We start from the raw sequence: 21,030 nt of genomic DNA, 5'->3' as shown, positions 1-21,030 counted from the left end.
CATTTGTAACCCCAAATGGCATGACCAGAAATTCATAGTGTCCATACCTTGTTCGAAATGCAGTTTTCTCAACATCTTCATCTTTCACTTTCAGTTGATGGTACTTGGATCTCAAATCAATCTTTGAAAACACTTGCGAACTCTGCAAGTGATCAAACAAATCATCAATACGAGGTTGAGGGTATTTGTTCTTGATCGTTACCTTATTCAACTCTCGGTAATCGATACATAAATGTAAGGTTCTATCCTTCTTTTTCACAAATAGAACGGGCGCACCCCAAGGTGAAGTACTCGGTCAAATAAAACCTTTGTCATGCAAATCTTGTTACTATTCTTTTAGTTCTTTTATTTCTGTGAATGACATTCTATATAGAGTTTTTGAAATGGGTTGAGTACTCGGCATAATTTCAATAGTAAACTCAATTTCCCTATCAACTAATTCCGTTAGAAATTCCTCTGGAAACACATCTGGAAATTCTCCAACAACAGGAATATCATCTAACACAATGTTCATAGATTGATTAGTTAAAACACTACACAGATGACCCTGACATCCCTTTTTAATTAACTTGCATGCTTTCATTGCCAAAATTAAATAAGGCGGAGGTACTACAATATTACCCACAAATACAAATTCATCATGTCTCGGTGGTCTAAACAAAACTCGTTTTGTTACGCAATCAATAGTAGCACAATATTTATACAACCAATCCATTCCCAAAATCACATCAAAATGCCTAATATCAAGGGGCAACAAGTCTCCACATAAGGTAGCATCTCCAATACGTATTTTACAAGCACGATATACATATGAACACAGTATAGATTCCCCAGATGGAGCAGATACACACAACAGATATGGCAATGATTCCATGGCTCTATTCAGTCTAGATGCAAATGCAGTAGATACAAAGGAATATGTTGAACCCAAATCAATTAGCACATAAGTATATTGGTTGAAAATAGAAAGGGTACCTGAGACAATGGCTTCAGTATTTCGTGTATCACCTGGGATGAGTGCAAAAACTCTTCCTTGCCTCAATGTGTCTCTCATAGCAGTGGGTCTTGCAATATTTTATGGCATTAGGATGGACCCAGTTAAACTAGCAGCTATTCTTCCAATTCTATGTTCAGTTTGGGGACAATCTCTAACCATATGCCTAGTCTTGCCGCATCTATAGCATGCCACAAAAATATGGTAGCAAACTCCCAAATGTTTCTTGCCACACTCATTACAGGTTGGTGAAGAATCTCTTGTTGAATTGGAGGCACTAGATGTTCCCCGGTTTTGCTTCTTTGAAGACGATGATCTTTTATTCAAATAAGAACCATGTCTCTTTCCTCTCCATTCAAATGGTCAGTTATGTGAAGCCAAATTCATTTTAGATATTAGAGCTCTGTCAAGAACATCCACGTACTTTGGCAATTTCAAAACATTTACTTTATCTTGAATAGCATTTCGAAGTCCACCTTCGAATTTTCTTATTTTTTTATAGTTAGTGTCGACCATATGTGGTGCAAACCTGGACAACTCTGTGAACTTTTCTTCATATTTAGCTACTGTCATGTTACCTTGCTTGAGTCCCTCAAACTCGGACACTTTTCAATCACGGACACACTACGAAAAATATTTCTCATAGAAAATTTCAAGAAATCGTGCACAATCAATCCCCTTATTGTCTTCTCAAATTAGCATCCATCATTTTCTTGCCTCATCCTCTAGAGTAAATGTGGCGAACTGAACCCTTTGTGCCTTGGCACACGAAAATTCCTTAAATAATTTCTCAATTCCAAGGACCCAAACTTCAGCTTTCAATGGATTTACTCCCCCATGGAACAACAGTGGTTTCATTTTCTTAAATTCTTTAGTGAGGGCAATTGTACGGTCACCAGTCTGATAATCTTGCACAGGTGGTACTGGCATTGGCGAAGGCGGTGGCAGTTGTTGTTGTTGCCTTAATGCTTCAAACATATCATGGATTATTCTTTCCATTCTATCCAGTTAGGCAGTAATTGACTCTTCTATTTCATTAGCCCTTCTTCTCACCATTATATATATAAACTTGCATTATAATAAATAAAAAAAATTGCACATACACACATATAGGCATAACAGTTCATATTTCATATATTCACACAGTCTCAATCCACACAAATAGATACAAACATATACTTATCAAATGAATGCACCTTAAGTCTTTTCTAGAAATCTTATTGCTCATTTAGACAAGTGTGTGAGTTATTAACTCATGCTCTGATACCACTCTGTTATTAACCAAACCCACTCCTAGATGTTTGGATCATAACCGGCCAGTAATCATGAGATTACCTATGACCTCAGACAAAATACAAGCATATTTAATAATAAGGGGGCCAAAAGTAAAAGCAGACTAACAAATTTTGTCCAATGAGCTTGTGCATAAATGGCATAAACAAAAACTTGTTATACATTAATAACTCACACTTATACATGCATAAAAAGATTCCATGTGTCCAAGATCTTTCATACATCATTATCATACAAAACCAGAACTTATATATATATATATAGACAAGGTCAAACATGACCAATAAAAGAATACAGAAATTCAAAAGATAGAAGAGACAAAAGCCTCGCTCGTGAGGCGCTAATGGCTGACTTCACAAAAACTCAGTCTCCTTCACAGGTTCACTAAGGCTGAGGCTGGACATCCCGCTACTTATCTACATACATATATATAAATAGAGTGAGCGAAAGCCTAGTGAATAACATCAGAGTAAAAAGGTTATATGAATGAGTTCTCATACTTGAATAAAATCATTCTCATAATAATTTTGTATCATAACAGAATGACCTTAGGTCCAATACATGACAGAATGACCTCGGGTCCAATATAAACAAAGGTTCAAAACAAAAATAGATCTTACTTATCGAAACGACCTTGGGTCTAGTCAATTACAGCTGTATAATAACCCATTAGATATTTAGACTTATCAGATAATCGAAATGACCTTAGGTCCATCTTGTCAAATATACAGAACGACCTCGGGTTCATTTCATAAACGTACACACATTGAATTACATTGTTTAACCGGATTGTTCTTTAACTTATTCAATTCTCTTAGGCTTCATTCTAACTCTTTAATTCATTTAGGATGTTCAATTTATGCCTAAGAATGCTTAGAAAAGAATGAGAATGTCAGAATGAGTAAAACATGGCTTTCCAAATTATGCTAAAATAGAACAGTTCACTTGAGTGCTACATTGGTCACTCGAGCGGACCACTAGGTCTGCAAAAGTATTGGATGATCCGAATCTATGCTCGATGTTCACTTAAGCCAAGGTGCAAAATAAAAGCGGTTCGCTCAAGCGGTGACTCGGTCGGTCAAGCCTTCTGTAAACATTTGCAAAAAGCTGGATGCATGAAATGTGCGGTCTAGCAACAGATTGTTCGCTTAAGCGATAAGGCAAATTTCTGGAAATTTCAAAACAAAAATGAACTTCAAAACTTGTGTTTTCAAATCAAATTCTTGCATGGCTTGTCAAAGCCTTGAAAACACTTAGAAAATCTTCTAAGAACATGAATACAAAGCCAATTTGCACAATCAAAGCTCAAACTTCAAGATTCTTCAAAATAAAACTCAAATCTTCATTCATGTTGATTTTAATTTCAAATTCTATTCCAAAGCTTCAAAAACATGCAATTCATGTATGAATTGACTTTAATTTCAACAAGCTTAACTCAATTCTTGTATTCAATTTCATAATCCTCTTGAATTCACATCATTGGTGACTTAATCTCATAAATTAAAGTCCCAAAGCTTACCTAAAGTCTTCAATTGAGTATAATTTAGCAAGTACTTGAGCTTCTACTTTACAATATACAAGACCCTTAGCAAATTCTTCAAGTTCAAGCTCTTTCTCTCTCTACAATTGAATTCTCTCTCTCTCTCTCTCTCTCTCTCTCTCTCTCTAAAGCTTTCTCTTAGACTTTGAGTGTAAGAATATGAGCCGAATCTCAATTATCAAGTATTTATAGGCCTACTTAGCTTAATTAACTAATCAAGGCTTAAACTAATTAATTAAAGCTCATAATCCTAGGCTTAATTTAATTGATTAAATCTAATTAATTTTGATTGAATCAAGTTTTGATCAAACTTCTCATTAGACTCTAAAAATTATGTTGATCTCAATAAACCAACCAATTTCGGTTTTTGCCGCCATTAAGGCCTTCAATTTCAGATCATAATAGAAATTGTAACAGATTTTCCTACAATCAACAGATATGAATTCAAAAACCACATTAACACATAATTAACATTCAAATCCATACCTAGCACACAAGCACATATATAATTAAGGAACTAAAAACATAATACATGACGGGGTTGTCACATAGGGTCTATTTCCTTAACTCAATATGAGTTCGATAGTATGCTTGTAGTAATTTGAATTATTTTTAATTTCGTTGTTTTGGGGTTGATTTTGAAAGTTATTTTTTTGAGGATTGGGGGTTTTGTTAAATTGGAGGTTGTTCAGTTATGGTTTTGCTACTAAATCTATTTTCCGCATACAAAATTGCATGCAGGTATCCAAAAGTGAAAAAGGCATAATTTGTTTTTTAAAAAAAAAAAACCCTAAATGTTATGGTTTTGGGGGTTTGTTGGATTTTTTTTGAAAATGATTTGGCTAGAAAAGTGTTTATGAGATTTTGGAAATAATGAGTATTGACTACTCATTTGAAAATGTTGAGTTTGTTGAGACTACTATATAGATTTTGGAAATGTGATTTTGAAATTATTGGATTGTATATCCGTATCGTTATCTTTTATTTATTGCATTAGAGATAACTATTTTGGCTATCAATGGAGGATAGCATTGTCGTGTGTCAGAAATTGCATATGATTAGGCAATTTAAGTTGTTTATGAAATCATACATATCATGATGCATGCCAAGGATCTGGAACTAAAAACTGTATGTTTTGGAAAGATTGTTGTGAAAATTCTCATATTATGTTTTGAAAACATTTGTATCATTTTGAAAATATTACTTTTGGAACACATGTATTGTGCTAGTGAAAAGGGTAAATAAAGTGGTAAAGCTATAAGGGGGTGTTAGAGTATAATTAAGTTAGCCTGTGTGTCCATGGTGTAAGACCGAAAACCCACGTGATAGGTGTCGATTCCATCTGGATAATAGTGGTAAAATGGCATAGGGATTTATATAGTTACTATTATGAACACTAATCCTGGAGATTTACCTATTTTATTTATTATCGTTTTAACTTTGAAAGGGATGTTTTGAAAATGTTTAGCAATTTATTTTCTTTTGTTTAGCAATGTATTTGCTAGTTGGTTTTGTGATATACAGAATCTTTTTGGGAAAGTGGTTAAGCCATACAAATGTTTTGATAACAAAAAATGTTTGAACAAATGTAAAGTTTTGATAAATAAAAAGAAATGTTTTGTTGAGCAAGCACTTGGATTTAAAAATGCATTGAGCATGGTATATATGTACAGCATCATGATCATTTATGCTAGTAAAGCATATTTAGTTTTTAAAATATTCTCTACTAAGCTTTATGCTCACTCTATGTGGCTGAAAATGTTTTCAGGTGTGTTGCGTGTACGGACATGAAATGAGACATTGGATGTGTGATTAGAGCTGGCTAGGATTCCTCCATTATTTGTAGGCCTTGGGCCATTGTTTTATTTAATAGGCCGAGTTCCATTCATGTAAGGGTTTTACCCTTGTATATGATATAAACCTTCGGGCATTTCAAATTATGTATGACATCATTGTATGTTTATTATAAAGAGCATTTATTGCACATAGTTATTGTATGTAGGGTGTATGTAATCGGATGAACTCACTTATTGTGTGACTTTATAATAACCATTTGCATGAGAGATATTGCTTTCTTCTATCTTCTTGTTGTCTTATATCTATCGATTATGGGTTTATTCACATGAGCCAAAAGCTGTAAATCTGGGGGCGTGACAACTTGAACTTGTAAATCTAGGGTGTGACAGACTAGGCCTCATTCAAGGTCATATCACACATCTGTGCTAGGGCTTATGCGTGGCCAAAAGTAGGTTGAGGCATAATTTTCTCATCTCGGGAAATCCCTATCAATGCCTGAAATTCCTCAATGGTTGGGCACAACTCCTGCACACCAAAGTAGAATACATTCGTAATTGGATCCCAATAATGGACAGCCGCCTAAAGAAAGGGAAAGTGGAGTGGAGTACGGCTTAAGGTGAAAAGGGTGAAAAGGGCGTTGAAGCCAAATCCTGTAAAGTTTACATTATCGATACTATCCAAAGTAGCCATCCAATCCTTAAGCCTAGCAACGGGTGAAATCTCCATTTTTTAGAGCAAAACTCCAAATTTTTCCATTTTTAGCCGTGAAAGCACTAGGAAAACACCTTTTGAAGAATACAAGAATATTTTGAGTACATAACAAATGTCTCTAGTTGTCCAAACAGAGCTTTGATCTGGCAGTTTTCTGTTCGGTCAGATAAATTATGGTTCGGTCGACTTTCAACAGTGCAAAAACAGTTTGGCTCAATGGTTTTGTTTTGTAATTTTGTTTTAGGTCTTGTTTTGAGTCGTATTCATTCCAGCAAGTATAAATAGGTGTAGTTAGGTTGTTTTTACTTTGTTTCATTTTCATTGAGTTGTATTTTACATTTTGGTTGACTGTAGGCTCGGTGTCCGACTCATAACTCATTTTAAATATAGCCATTCTCAGTTTCAAATTCAAAAATCAAAGTGTTTTGTGCTCGAGTGCGATGCCATTCATGCCAAGAGGTGTAGAACCAAAAATTCTTTCTTTTCATTACTACAGGGTCATCTCCCAATCAAAAGTATTACAAAAGAGAGTTTTCAAAAACAAAAAGAAAAAAACTATATAAAGCTATACATGGTTTGGTGACTACTGAGCAAAAGGAAAAATAAAATAAAAAGAATCAGGGTCGACTCGCCTTTTTGCTCCTCTTCTGCAGAGGGGACCCAACATCATCAGCACTGGCTTCATTGCTACTACCACTGCCACTAGCATCATCATAGTCGCCATCCATGGTGGTGGTCGAAAGTGGCTCAAAGGAGTGTGGGAAATGTTTTCGGATGGGAATGCATGAAAGTCGGATGGTTTCACGCTTTTATAGAACTTTTGGAGGTGGAAAGTCCAAACAATCCCTATTATTGCCCAAGTAATCCGGCCGACTAGCATTTCATATGGTCGGCAATTATTTCATCTGGCCAAAAGGAAGTGTTGCAATTTTTTAGTATGTTTTGTACAACAACTTAAAGAAGTGCAAAGTTGTTATCCCTGCCATTTTCTGAGGTAAGGTTATCCTATGTCTCCACTAGTTGGTATTCCCAGTTGTGATTCTAAGGTCGTTATGGCACCATTTCTAGAATCATGAAATCATCTCCGAAGTATCGTAACTTGTACACCCACCTTTGAAGTTATGAGGTATATATTTTATACCAATTTCTTTCATTTATTGCATGTTGTATGTGTTGCATCACATTCTTCATCTGGTTGTTCTCCCTTCCTCCTCTCGTGTTGCATTGTGTTTGGAGTGTGCTTCGGGGTTCACCCTTGTTAACTACTGGTCAGGATTGGAGTTCCCCGTTACTGTGACTGCCATTCATATGCAAGTTTTGGCTATGGCTGCCAATCATCGCCTCACATTGAGGCATGTTTAGAGTGGGTTATCAAGTTCCTTGTCATTATGACTACCAATCACAAACAAGTTTTGGCTTCGGCCACCCTCCCTCCTCTCACGTTGCGGCGTCTTTGGAGTGTGTTTCGGGGTTCACCTTTGTTGACTGCCGGTCAGGATTGGTGTTCCTCGTTACTGTGACTGCCAATCACATGCAAGTTTTGGCTACGGCTGCCCTTTCTCCTCTCACATTGTGATATGGTTGGAGTGGGTTGTGGAGTTCCCTATTGCTGTGACTGCTAGCCACATGCAAGTTTGGTTTTGGACACCCTCCCTTCTCTCGCGTTCCAGCGTGTTTAGAGTGTGTTTCAGGGTTCACCTTTATTGACTATCAGTCATGATTGAAGTTCCCTGTTGCTATGACTGCCAGTCACATGCAAGTTTGGCTTTGACCACCCTTCCTCTTCTCACGTTGCGGTGTATTTGGAGTGTGTTTCGGGGTTCACCTTTGTTGACTATCGACCAGGATTAGAGTTCCTTGTTACTATGACTATTGTCACATGCAAGTTTGGTTTCAGCCACCCTTCCTTCTTTCGCGTTGTAGCATGTTTGGAGTGTGTTTCAGGGTTCTCTTTTGTTGACTGCTAGTTAGGATTGGAGTTTTATATTGCTATGACTATTGGTCACATACAAGTTTTGGCTGCAGCCACCATTTCTCCTCTCACGTTGTGATGTGTTTAGAGTAGGTTGTGGAGTTTTCTATCGCTGTGACTGCCGGTTACGAGCGAGTTTGGCTTCAACTACGTTTCCTCCTCTCGCGTTAAGCACATTTGGATTTGCATTCTTCATTCATGGAGAAAACATTTTTGTGCATCTTGTTTCATATCACTTATGTTGAAAGAATGTTTGAGAAACATTATTTTTGCATTGGTTAGCATACTTCATGTCATTTGCATGAGGCTTGCCTCATCCCTTGTCATGTTTGCAGCTTTATCATCATTCCATCGTGTCACATTTCATTGCATTCACATCATCATGCTTTTCAAAATCCGGTCGTATGGTACACATAAGCCTAATTTTCAAGCAACCAGTCGCGCGTAGCGTAAGTCCAACTTTTTAAATGTATTCCAATCATATCATTTGCATTTTGCCCCCAAACAACGTTGATTTTGATTCATTGCAAAGGGCATAGGCAACCCGCTAGTTCAACCAATTGCATCTTCATTTTATTTGTTTGCCCAAAGTCTTACGGCCTTGTCGGGTGTCAAATGTCTTTGACATTCACTCACGTTATGAAATGACGCATCGAGCTTTGTCAAAGATGGGAAATTGTAGACACCCTATTTTTGACCGGCCTAAGACTTGGGTACACCTTTCTGAACACTTGATGATGAAAATCGAGATATGCTAATCTTATGAATTCCTTAGTAAGAAATCCAAACTTAGGCTTTAATTCCAACCTAACACCCGTTTTAGTCAAAACGCTTTGGGCCAAGTTGAAACCTTTTTCAAAATATGTTTGGTTGCTTAGTTTTAAATATTTCTACAATGTCCCAAGGCTCGCCTTTTCAAAACTCCAAACGTTGTCTTTTTAGTGGACCGAGAAAAGGATATAATGAGAATGAATGAAAAGGGTGAAATCCTCTAAATACTTTTTTCTCCTCTCTGATCATGCTGGTTTTACCTTATTGATCTAAATAGTATATTTTTCATTTAGCCATACAACAATTCATGGCTAGATGAAAAAATGTAGTCAGCTAGATAAATAGTGGTACAACCGGTTGAAATGCCCCGGTTCAAAGCATTTTCGGAAATTTTGACTTTTTCTGTGACTTTTTCACAAATATCGTAGATATTTTGACCCTTAAAGCCTATAAAAGCACAACCCAACTTGTTTTAAGAACTCATCCCCTACCTCTCCTCTAACTTCCATTTTTCACACATCAACCACCCAAACTCCATTGAAGCTCAACTCCAAACTTCTTGTTGAGGACTGTAAGGACCCTAACCGATATCTAAAGGACCTTGAGGGTGCTAAGAAGGAGTTTGACAACCAAGAAGCTCAATCGCCTTTTAAAGGTGAAACTTTTGAACTTTTTCTCTCCATTTCTTCATTTTTAGGCTCTAAATTTTGTTATTAGTTTGTTTGTAATCATGTAATGAGGTCTCATGGATGGGTTATGAAGTAAAAAGTAGCCACCCATCCATTGAGTTGATTGTTTCTTTCCCTTTTTACATGTTGGTGCTCATTTCCTGTTTTCTAGAGGTATAGTTCATTGTTGTTGTATGTAAACATGTTGATTAGAACCTTGTGGATGGATTCAGAGGTAGAAAGTAGCCACTCATCCACAAGTTTGATTATATAGTGTAGTTTCTTTCATATTCTTACACTATCTTATCACTTATCTATTCATTCAAGCATATAGGTTCACGTGCTTCAATCTCCACTCAAACTTGATGAGTTGATATGGTTGTTGCATGGAACTATTTGAATGATCCTGTAGATTTGATGTTGAGAAGGCTGTTGATTTTTTATTTTTTTTTAATTTTTTTTTTATTGATCTTTCCTTGGAAGTAAAATAAGAGATTTTAGATCAAAGATGTTGAAAACTCTCCTCTCAATCTTTTATGAACATGGAGAGGGATGGAAACATTCTTAATCCATGAATAGGAGAGAAGTTTTCAATAGCCTTTTATAAATCTGTTACTTTAAAGGCAAAGCTTCCACCAAGAAATAGTGCGAATTAATTTACTCTCTTCAATTAATAGCATGAATTTGGATATTAACTTGCTCTTATTCACAAAGAGATGATTGTAGGTTCTCATTAATTTCTTGGGCTTGAATTTCTTCCAACCTCTAATTCTTTTCATTTGATAGATTGTTGTCAATATCATGTTGTATTTAGCTTGTTGAGTTGCTAATTGTGGGTTAAGGCTTCTCCACCTCTTTTCTGAGTTTACCTATGAAAGAGAAAGGTGGAGAGGATGAGCACATCCTAGAAGGTGTGTTTTGGCTCTACTTTATTATTTCTACATAAGAGTGTCCATCCCGTAGGTTAGGACCGGCCAGACCTATTTCCATTCGGTTGGATAATTTTGTGTACGGCCTAGTGAACCTTGTTCCCAGGTAGAGCAGAGTAGAATAAGGCATTTTTTGGGAAGTTCTCTCCTAGGCATTTTGTGGTTACTATTTGTAGTTCCTTTTCCATTACCTCATGATTTGTTAGATTCGGCTTATTTTGCCTAAATCAATTTAATTGTTGTAATAACTTCCAACCCTACGTCTCACTCATTTGATTATTGTAAGAACTCCCAACCCCACATCTCACTCATTTAATTATTGTAATAACTCTCAACCCACATCTTTACATCTCTTTATTTACACATTTGCTATTGTAAATCATCGTGTTTTATTCATCATACCCATGTTATGCATCCATTTTTCATGCATATGGATTTGATTCATTTGCATTTGTGGATTTTATCAATTTAAAGGTGGTTTTGTACGCTGTCTCATGCCTTGAAATGATATGCATGTCATGGGATAGTAGTTGAATACTTAGATGCATATTGTGGGTGTATTGCATTAACTATTTGTATATAGGATCATGTATTTATCTCTAACACATTCTTTGGCTTATCACCGAGGAATACTAGGTGAGCATTCTTTTGGCTTTAGCATCCTGTATGTGCATGTTACTTACTATATCTGGCATTATACCATGTGACTATGTGCTTAAGTGGAATATTTGTATGAATGCCAGTAGATAGAGGTGGTGTTGCTTGTGTTGGAATGCGCTTGATTCTTACGCTTCTAAACTCCTTTTTCTTGAGAGTTGTGCAAAAGATTTTTCAAAACACATGAAATCAAAGCATAACCAGAATAAGTGACACAATGTATACTTATTTACCTCAGACAATAATTTTAGCATTATTAAAAACTAGAAAATGAATATATGGAGATTATAACACTTACATCATGACTTAATAGAGGCCAATCTTTTGATCGGGTGAGCGAGTATGCTCAATTCATGACATTCCCCCCTCATATATAAGTTCCTGAACCAAGACACTTTGGTTACGATGAATGGTGGCCTTTGGCATGAGTCATGAGTTTTCTAATTTTCCTAAAAAATTAGGTGGTGACTCTGAGGTCTGGTGATTTAGTCTATTTTTGGGAAAAGATTTTGCAATAAAATGGATTTTCTGTGCAAATTGTCAGATCTAGACTCTTATTTATGTTTCACATTGCACTGCTGAAACTAGATTAGGAGATCAGGAGTCTGAAATGTTGGGCACGATCAGTAACCCCGAAAGGCATCCTACAGGCCCTTCAGGTAGTTACCCGACAACGGCTCTTGCTAGAGGGGCCATTTTGTTGGGTCTAGTACTTGGCTAAGCGAGTTTGCCGACAATATCTAGGTATGGTCCATGCACAAATTCCAGCATCTCTCCTAGGCAGCATAAAGGCAAGGTAGCATAAAGGCAAGGGACCTTTTCACTGAGGAAGAGCTCCTCCTTATTAGTAGTGGTACCAATGCTGAAAGGCTACTAGTGGAAAAAGACTACATGCAGTACATTCGGGCCCATCTTAGAGAATAGTTGGTGGGAGTTGCCTTAGGTCCTGCCATCTTCCCAGTTGGTTGAGGCCGAGGACGAGGCTAGGTTCCAGCTCTAGTTCTAGATGTTGCACCGGTTGAAGGCATGGGTGATGTAACAGCAGTTAAGAGTTTGCCAATGATATTTTCTACTATCTCGGTGATAGTAGGAGATAGCACAGTAGCATTGCCTATCCCAAAGTCGGTCATAATACCTTACCATCTCCCTCCTAGGGTTGAGCAGGTATCTCTTTGCCTTTTCAATTTTCATTTTCCTTGTCTTTGCCTTTCATTAGTACTGATTCTTATTCCTCTTTCTAGCATAGGTTTGTCGAGTATATCCAGAGACTTGCTACAGGACGATTGTGGGCCTGGTGAAGATGGTCTAGGGATACAACAGTGGCACTCGTGTCCGGAGTCGGGTATCTTTCCTTCTAGTGATTCCAATTATTCTAAAAGTCTAGCACATTTGTTTTTTATTCTAAGCCTTTTTTGTTTCTTGGCAGGATGTTGGTCCCCTAGGCATGCGAGAGACGCTATTGGGGCGAGTGATTCGAACGAGGACTACGCTGATTTTGGTAGTGGTAATAATGATGATGATAATGAGAAGGGTCCTTCTCAGGGTGCTTCAAAGCGCCCTTGAGAGGGTTGACTGAGTCCGCCCACCTTTTCCTTCTTTTTACCTTTTTTGTATTTTCTTTTTTCTTTTTAGAAACACTTATATATGATGCCATTGGGGGATGCATATATATTTTTTGTAAAAACTTTTGTATATGGTTAATGCAATGAAACCCAACTTTGAGTATTTTCTTTCTGAATGCCTGGCCTTTTGTGTTTATTTCATTGGATATGGTAGAGGCTCTTTTGAACAAAATTTGAAAAATGGAATAACAAAATTACAACTCAAAAACACTTGAACAAACAACCTAAAAAGACTCAAACAAAGATGTCGGAATGCCCCCATTATCTTTAACATTCCATGCCCTTGAATAGGCCCAATTCTTTTACTTGCATACAATGTGTGCACATGCCATGCTTGTGCGCACGTACTGAGGATGTGTTCACGTACAAGTCATGCACACACACACAAGTAGCCGGGATGTCTAGGTTATAGGGTTTCATTTCTCAGGCCGTCATTGCTCTGTTTTAGCTTATAAATACTCCACCTTGCATGAAGATTTCTCCATTCAAGCCCTTCCATTCAACCCCTAGTCCTAACCGTCATTCTCTGTCTGTGGTTTAGAGCTATGTCTTCCCGAGACAACTTATCAACCTAGGTGGATAGTCTAGATGGTGCAGAGCATGTCAACTTTCACAGCGATGGTCTAAACTCCATATTTTCACTTAGTAAGTTGGAGATTGACTTGCCTTTCCTCAATGTCGCAGTTCAGTTCTAGGATCTCCATGTCCATGTCTCCAATTTGGACATCAGGAGCTTGCCCTACTTTCAAAGAATTTGAAGCCATACTGGAGTGTCCTTCAAAGGTTGACTTGGTGCGACCAATTCCTCTAACAAGCTGTCCCAAACTACTTGGAGAGATTTGTGGGTTGCTTTCTAGTGAAGCCAAGGCTAGTGTCCAGAATGGTGAGTTGTCAATTGCTGCTTTGATTGATAGGTTTACCAGTAGGTGGGATTTGGAGGGCCGGACGTTCTAGGAGTGTAGACGGGCTACTTTGTGCATCTGTCTACTTGCGCAATTCTTTGTGGTGTCAAGTAATACAGTAACCAGTCCTATCTCGATTGATGTGGCCAAGTAGGTTAAGGACAAGAAAAGCGTGGTTAGGTTGGCCTTAGCAAAAACCTTGATTGGTTTGGATGAGGTCAATGCCAGTAAAACCACGAAGTTTGGTGGGAGTCCATTATTACTCCAGGTACCACCCATCTCACTTGGTTTCTCATCTCACACCTCTCTATTCTTTTATCTCTCTTTTCTATTTTTAGCACACCCCAACTTACTTTTTCGGCTCATTTCACATCACTCTTTTCTTTTTCTCTTTTTTCCTAGATATGGCTGATAGACAAATTGAAGATGCGAGCAGCTTCTACCCCTTACTCAGAAATTTCATACCATACTTGGACCTATTTGGTGGAGATGGACTATATTGAAGAGTGGTATGGCTAGATAAGCTCTCGAACACACAGAGCCATAGCTTGGTGCTCCTCTTGGTTAGCACTTCCTATCATGACTGGAGAGATGCCCCCATTTTCGGGTGTAGAGGTGGTCGGCCTAACCCATATGGACCATTATTTTCCTCATCAGATTCTTTGGCAGTTTGGACGTAAGAAAATGGTTCATTTGGGTTCTCTTTCATACCCTCCTTCCTTTGCTTTCTGAGCTTCTCACTTGAAGGCAAATGCCAAGGCTTGGCAAAATAGAGTCCGCATAGCCGCTGAGGAAGGCTTTAGCCGTAAGCTATTACAGGCATTTGTCAAGTGGCTCGAGTGCAAGCTTCGGTAGGTCGAGACACACAACGAGAGCCCATTCAAGAGGGCAAGGACTGAGTGATTATGACTTGACTCACAGTACCTGTAATAACCCGACCCTCATACATGTTCTTTGTTATATTTTCGGATCCTATTTTGTGATTTTGGATGCTTACTGTGTAATTCCATGAGAAATTAGGGATAAGAAAGTTAACTCCATGTTTAAAGCATATGTTTAAGGATGTCTCTCTGTTCAACAAGAAAAGTATCTGTTACATTAGAAGGTTTGAATCAAAATCGGAGGCCTTCAAGGCTTAATTATCTGAAATTGATTTTAGATATGTAATCAGCATAATTTTTAGGTAATATTAAGCATTTTTGGGAAATTTTAATTTCGGATGTTTAAACGATTGACTTTTGTCTTATTAGCTCTTATATATATGTGTGTTCTTGAAGCCTTGGACCTAGTTTAACACATTTCATGGAAAAGGACAGAGAGAGTAAGAATAGAGAGAAATGAGAAGGGAGTTTCAATAAAGGCTAGAGATTGAATACCCTAGAGAGACTTTGGGAGATCTCAACTCAAGGTAAGTTTGTCTAACTTTTATAATTCCTCTCTTGAATTTGAGGGTGATACAACCATGATAATTGAACCCAAGGTATAATTGGATCATGTTTTATCCATTGGTTGAGTTTGAACTAAGTTGCTTATGTATGTATGTGGAGAAATTAGCTTTGATTTCTTACTTTCTCATGAAAGATCATGAAGAACTTACCTTATATATATATATATATATATATATGTGTGTGTGTGTGTGTGATGGTATATGTGATGTTGATGAAAAAGGAAATTTGATTATAGTTCAGGATTCAAGAATTGGTGTTTATCTAGTTTAATGTATGTATTTGAAGCCTTTGTAACATGAATTTTAGGCTATGTATTGTCAACTAAAAATGTTAAAATGAGCCTTGTGAGGATGTACCAAAAGATTGGGATTTTGTAAGAATTTCGGACAATTTTGAGCAGAATCGCCGCACGTGCGGGAGGTGCTGCCGCACGTGCGGGAGTCATGGCCGCACGTGCGGGAAATGGTGAAAAACAGGGGCTCGGCCACTATCTAAAAGGCACGTGCGGGACATTTTGCCGCACATGCGGGAGAGCTTGCCGCACGTGCGGGGCTCAAAGTCGCACGTGCGGCCCATGCTGAAAAACGTGGATCGCTCCGTTTTGCGTATAGAACCCTCTAATGTTGTCGGAATATGTCTTTGATGCCTTTTAATATGTATAAATTCCTTCGAAGTAAAACGAAACAGAAAGTGATTTGATATGAAAAGGAAACTAAATTGTAAAGGTTGAATGTGTGCAGGGCACACTCCGAGAGGGACAAGCACATCATCACAACACTGTGAGTAGTAACATCATTATCTGCTTTGCATATGGCTAATGCTTTTCATTAGCATTTCGTTTACGCAACTATGTTAATGTTTCAAGTATGTATGTTAATGTTCAAGTATGTTCCAAGTATGTAAGAAAGAAATGGGAAGGATGAAACGCCTTCATGCTATAAGACTCTGGGCCTACGGCCATTCGATACAAGTTATTATGATACGAAACAAAGTGCTACACGGAACTAAGTGCTACGACGTGAGCCACCTCTAGAATCCGTGTGAGACACCTCTTGAGTTCGTATAAGTACATTCACGGGCTTAGCGCCAAATTATTTAAGGGCCTTGTGCCACCATGTTTAAGGGCCTTGTGCCACCATGTTTAAGGGCTTTGTGCCACTATGTTTAAGGGCATCATGCCACCATGTTCAAGGGCATTATGCCACCATGTTCAAGGGCTTCAAACCACTATGATTTAAGAATGTGATATGTCAAGCTATTATGTTCAAGATTGAGCCTAAGGCCATTATGAAATGAATACAGAATCAGGCTAACTTTGTGATCTCTCCTTTTCCATATGTATTGATATATGTCATGTTTCAAGTTGAGCATTGTTTCATTCATGTATTACTATTCACTGAGCCCGGCTCACTATCTGTTATGTCTGTTTCTGTAGGCAACCAACCAGGTGGTCAATCCTAACCCATGACGCCCGGTTTCTTTTGTCAACCTTCGCGTAGCCAGGCACTTTCAAGGCCACTTATTTTGTGAAGTTTATTAAGATAATTAGCTTACTTCTTGGCTATCCTTCCAAGGTTAAATGCAAATGACTTCAACAGTTTTTTGTTACATGCCCGACTATAGGGCTGGGTCTGTATATGTGTTTGTATATATATATACTACTATGGAATATTTTTGGACTCTATCAACCTTTTATGGTGCATGTAATGTATGAGATCCTGGCATGCTAGAAATAGCTCAATGGAGTTTGTTGTTTTTGGTATTCTTCTAATATTTTGTGCTTCCGTCAAGGCCCCATATGCTATATATACCAGGTTATATGTCTGTGTTTGAATGGGTCATGCCCGAACTTTTAGGGGCGAGTTTGGGGTGTGACAAGTGGTATCAGAGCACGAGTTGCTATCTCACACACGGATCCATTGAGCTTTAGGGTGTCTAGAAAAGCTTTAGGCATCTTGCATGACATTCTGAAAGTATATGAAAGAGTGATGGCAACGTTAAGTCTACTCTAATAATGCTAACACTTTTGAAATATGTCTATTATGTATAAATGATTATTGTGTAGGCAATGGTGAGGACAAGGACAGAAGATACAGAAAATGCTACTTCTGCACGGCTGGATAGAATGGAGAGAATGATTATGGAAATGGCGGAGACCCTACGGCAACAACAGCAATAGCCACAATAACCACCCCCACCATTGGTACCTCCACCGGCAGTACAAGATTTCCATGCTGAAAACCAGACTATCACCCTTACTAAGGAGTTTAAAAACATGAAACCGTCATCCTTCAAAGGAGGAATAGAACCAATGAAAGCTGAAGCATGGGTGTTGGGAATAGAGAAGTTATTTGAAGTCTTTCCCTGCACAGAAGCTCAAAAGGTGCAATTGGCTGCCTTTACTCTTGAGGATGAGGCACGCAGATGGTGGATGCTTACGAGAACTGTACATCAAGGGTTGACATGGGACAGATTCTTGAAATTGTTTTATGACAAGTACTTCCCTCAAAGCATGCGAGATAAGAAGGTAACGGAATTAGAAACTCTCAGGCAAGGGAACAAAACCGTCGCGGAATACGAAGCCCAATTTGCAGACTTAGCTCGGTTTGCACCCCATATGGTGGATACGGATTATAAGAAGGCGCGCAAATTTGAAGGGGGATTACGGAGCGCTATCCTGGATAAGGTTGACATGTTGAAGTTACCTACTTACATTGATGTGTTGGAAAGAGCCGTTATAGCGGAAAGGAATCTCGCTACTCAGAGTCGAATTTCGGAATGGAAAGGGAAGAGGCAAAATACTCAATGGTCGAAGGGATCATCTACTCCACCAAACAAAAAGCAGACTTTAGGGAGTTCAAATACTTCTACCCCTAGTCAGGATACAATACCGACTTGTCCAGAATGTAGGAAGAAGCATCGTGGGACGTGCTATCGGAAGTCTGGAGCCTGTTTTCAGTGTGGCAAGACGGGTCATTTGATCAAGGATTGCCCTCAAAGAAATCAACAAAGCAATAATAGAACCACTACAAGTTCAGCGGGGTCTGCACCAACTTCCAACACCAAGACAACTGTTAAACCTACTAATAATAAAGACACTGCGAGACAAGGCAGGGTGTTCGCATTGGTTCCGGGAGATGTGCAAAATGCAGCAACGGTGGTGTCAGGTACATTTATCGTTCACGGTCATTTCGCTCATATATTATTTGATTCTGGCTCCACCCACTCTTTTGTGTCGAAACTATTTGCTCCTAATTTAGATAAAACTGAAGAAAAACTGTCTTATATGTTATGTGTGTCTTCACCTTTGGGAGGCCCGATGATTTGTACTTCTATTTATGCTGCTTGTGAACTCCAACTTGGGGATATCCGGGTATATGCCAATCTGTTGCCTCTTGATATGGCCTATTTTGATATTATTCTGGGAATGGACTGGTTAGGTGAATATGGTGCAACTATAGATTGTTTGACTAAACAAATCAGTTTCCACCCTCCGGGACAATCAGGGTCTACCTTTCAGGGACATGGAGTGACTTCGCCACCTTATTTAATTTCCGCAGCAAGGGCTTGTAAATTAATTCAGAAAGGGTGTCAGAGGTACTTATGCAGTGTTCTAGAGGGGCAAGTGGTGAATGGGAATATTGACATGATCCCAGTTGTCTGTGAATTTTCGGATGTTTTTCCAGAAGAATTACCAGGACAGTTAATAAATCGTGAAATTGAGTTTACAATTGAAGTAGCACCGGGAACTCAACCCATTTCTAAGACTCTGTATAGAATGTCGCCAGTTGAGATGAAAGAATTGAAAATGCAGTTGCAAGATTTATTGGACAAAGGATTTATCCGCCCGAGTGTATCTCTGTGGGGTGCGCCAGTTTTGTTTGTAAAGAAGAAGGATGGAACACTCCGGCTTTGTATCGATTACAGAGAACTTAACAAACTCACAATCAAGAATAAGTATCCGTTGCCAAGAATCGATGACCTATTTGATCAGCTTCAAGGGGCACAGGTCTTTTCTAAGATTGATCTACGGTCTGGATACCATCAATTAAAAGTCAAGGCTGATGATGTTGAGAAGACAGCCTTTCGAACCCGGTACGGTCACTATGAATTTTTGGTTATGCCCTTTGGAGTTACTAACGCCCCAGCAGCCTTTATGGATTTAATGAACCGCGTCTTTAAGTCCTATTTGGATGAATTTGTGGTGGTCTTTATTGACGATATCCTCATTTATTCAAAGAATGCGGAAGCTCATGAGACCCATCTTCGCTTAATTCTTCAAACCCTCCGGGAAAGGAAATTGTATGCAAAGCTAAAGAAATGTGAATTTTGGCTATTCGAGGTGGCATTTCTGCGGCATATTATTACAAAGGAAGGAGTTTCTGTTGATCCACACAAAATTGAGGTGATTGTGAAGTGGCCGACTCCTACCAATGTGACCGAAGTGCGTAGCTTTATGGGGTTAGCTGGCTATTACAGGAGATTCGTTCAAGATTTTTCTAAAATTGCTGGACCACTTACACAATTGACTCGAAAGGGAGTTGCATTTGAATGGTCAAAAGAGCAGGAATCTGCTTTCCAGGAATTAAAGATGAAATTAACCACAGCTCCAGTTTTGGCTTTACCGTCTGGCACCGAAGGATTTGTAATTTACAGTGATGCGTCCCACAAAGGACTAGGGTGTGTGCTTATGCAAGGTGGAAGGGTTATTGCCTATGCTTCACGACAGCTTAAACCCCATGAAAAGAATTATCCCACGCATGATCTTGAGCTCGCGGCGGTGGTTTTTGCTCTAAAGATATGGCAGCACTATTTGTATGGTACTACCTGTGAAGTTTACACCGACCACAAAAGTCTTAAGTACCTTTTTACCCAGAAGGAATTGAACATGCGGCAGTGTCGGTGGTTAGAGTTAATTAAAGACTATGATTTACAGATTCATTATCATCCTGGTAAGGCCAACACGGTTGCAGATGCTCTTAGTCGGAAAAATATGGGAGATTTGGCCAACCTGTTTACGGAGCAAAGGGAATTGGTAGATGAATTGAACAAAATGAGGGTGGAAATTAAGATACATGGACAAGAAGCAGTCCTAGCAGCCGTAATGGCTCAACCGACTTTACTGGAAGAGATTAAGTTACATCAAATGGAGGATGACATTCTAAAGAAGGTATGTGATGAGTTAGAGACAAAACCACACTCGGGGTTCAGTTTAGTGGATTCGGTACTCAAATTTCAAAACCGAGTATGTGTCCCCAATGTGTTGGAACTTAAACGGAAATTGATGGAAGAAGCACACGCCTCAAGATTTTCCATGCATCTGGGAAGTACTAAAATGTACCAGGATTTGAAACAAAATTTCTAGTGGCCAAGCATGAAAAAGGAGATTGCAGACTTCGTCTCTAAGTGTTTGCAGTGTCAGCAAGTGAAAGCGGAGCATCAAAGACCAGCAGGATTATTACAACCCCTTCCACATCCAGGGAATGGAAGTGGGAACATCTAACCATGGATTTCGTTGTGGGATTACCACGGACACCTCGGGGTATGAATTCTATATGGGTCATTGTCGACCGATTGACTAAGTCTGCCCACTTTCTACCAGTGAAGACTCAGTACAACGCAGATAAACTGGCGGTCATTTATGTGAATGAAATTATAAGACTGCATGGTGTACCGGTCTCGATTATATCGGATAGGGATCCGAAGTTCGTTTCCAGATTCTGGCA

General features: G+C 38.6%; 1 protein-coding gene across 1 annotated transcript; it reads left to right on the top strand.

Annotated features, from left to right (window-relative positions):
* The first annotated feature begins 13,629 nt into the window (after positions 1-13,629).
* On the top strand, positions 13,630-20,807 carry LOC145821804 (uncharacterized). The gene is made up of 5 exons (XM_082918377.1): positions 13,630-13,876; positions 17,677-19,157; positions 19,545-19,709; positions 19,872-20,474; positions 20,670-20,807. The coding sequence occupies exons 1-5, from the start codon at positions 13,630-13,632 to the stop codon at positions 20,805-20,807; spliced, it is 2,634 nt and encodes an 877-aa protein (XP_082774503.1).
* The last annotated feature ends 223 nt before the right edge of the window (positions 20,808-21,030 follow it).

The sequence above is a fragment of the Camellia sinensis genome, chromosome 3 (assembly GCF_055761805.1).
Source record: "Camellia sinensis isolate YWXY chromosome 3, ASM5576180v1, whole genome shotgun sequence".
Classification (NCBI taxonomy): Eukaryota; Viridiplantae; Streptophyta; class Magnoliopsida; order Ericales; family Theaceae; genus Camellia; species Camellia sinensis.
The sequence above is the reverse complement of the archived record's forward strand: the minus strand, read 5'-3'. Positions and strand labels throughout refer to the sequence as shown.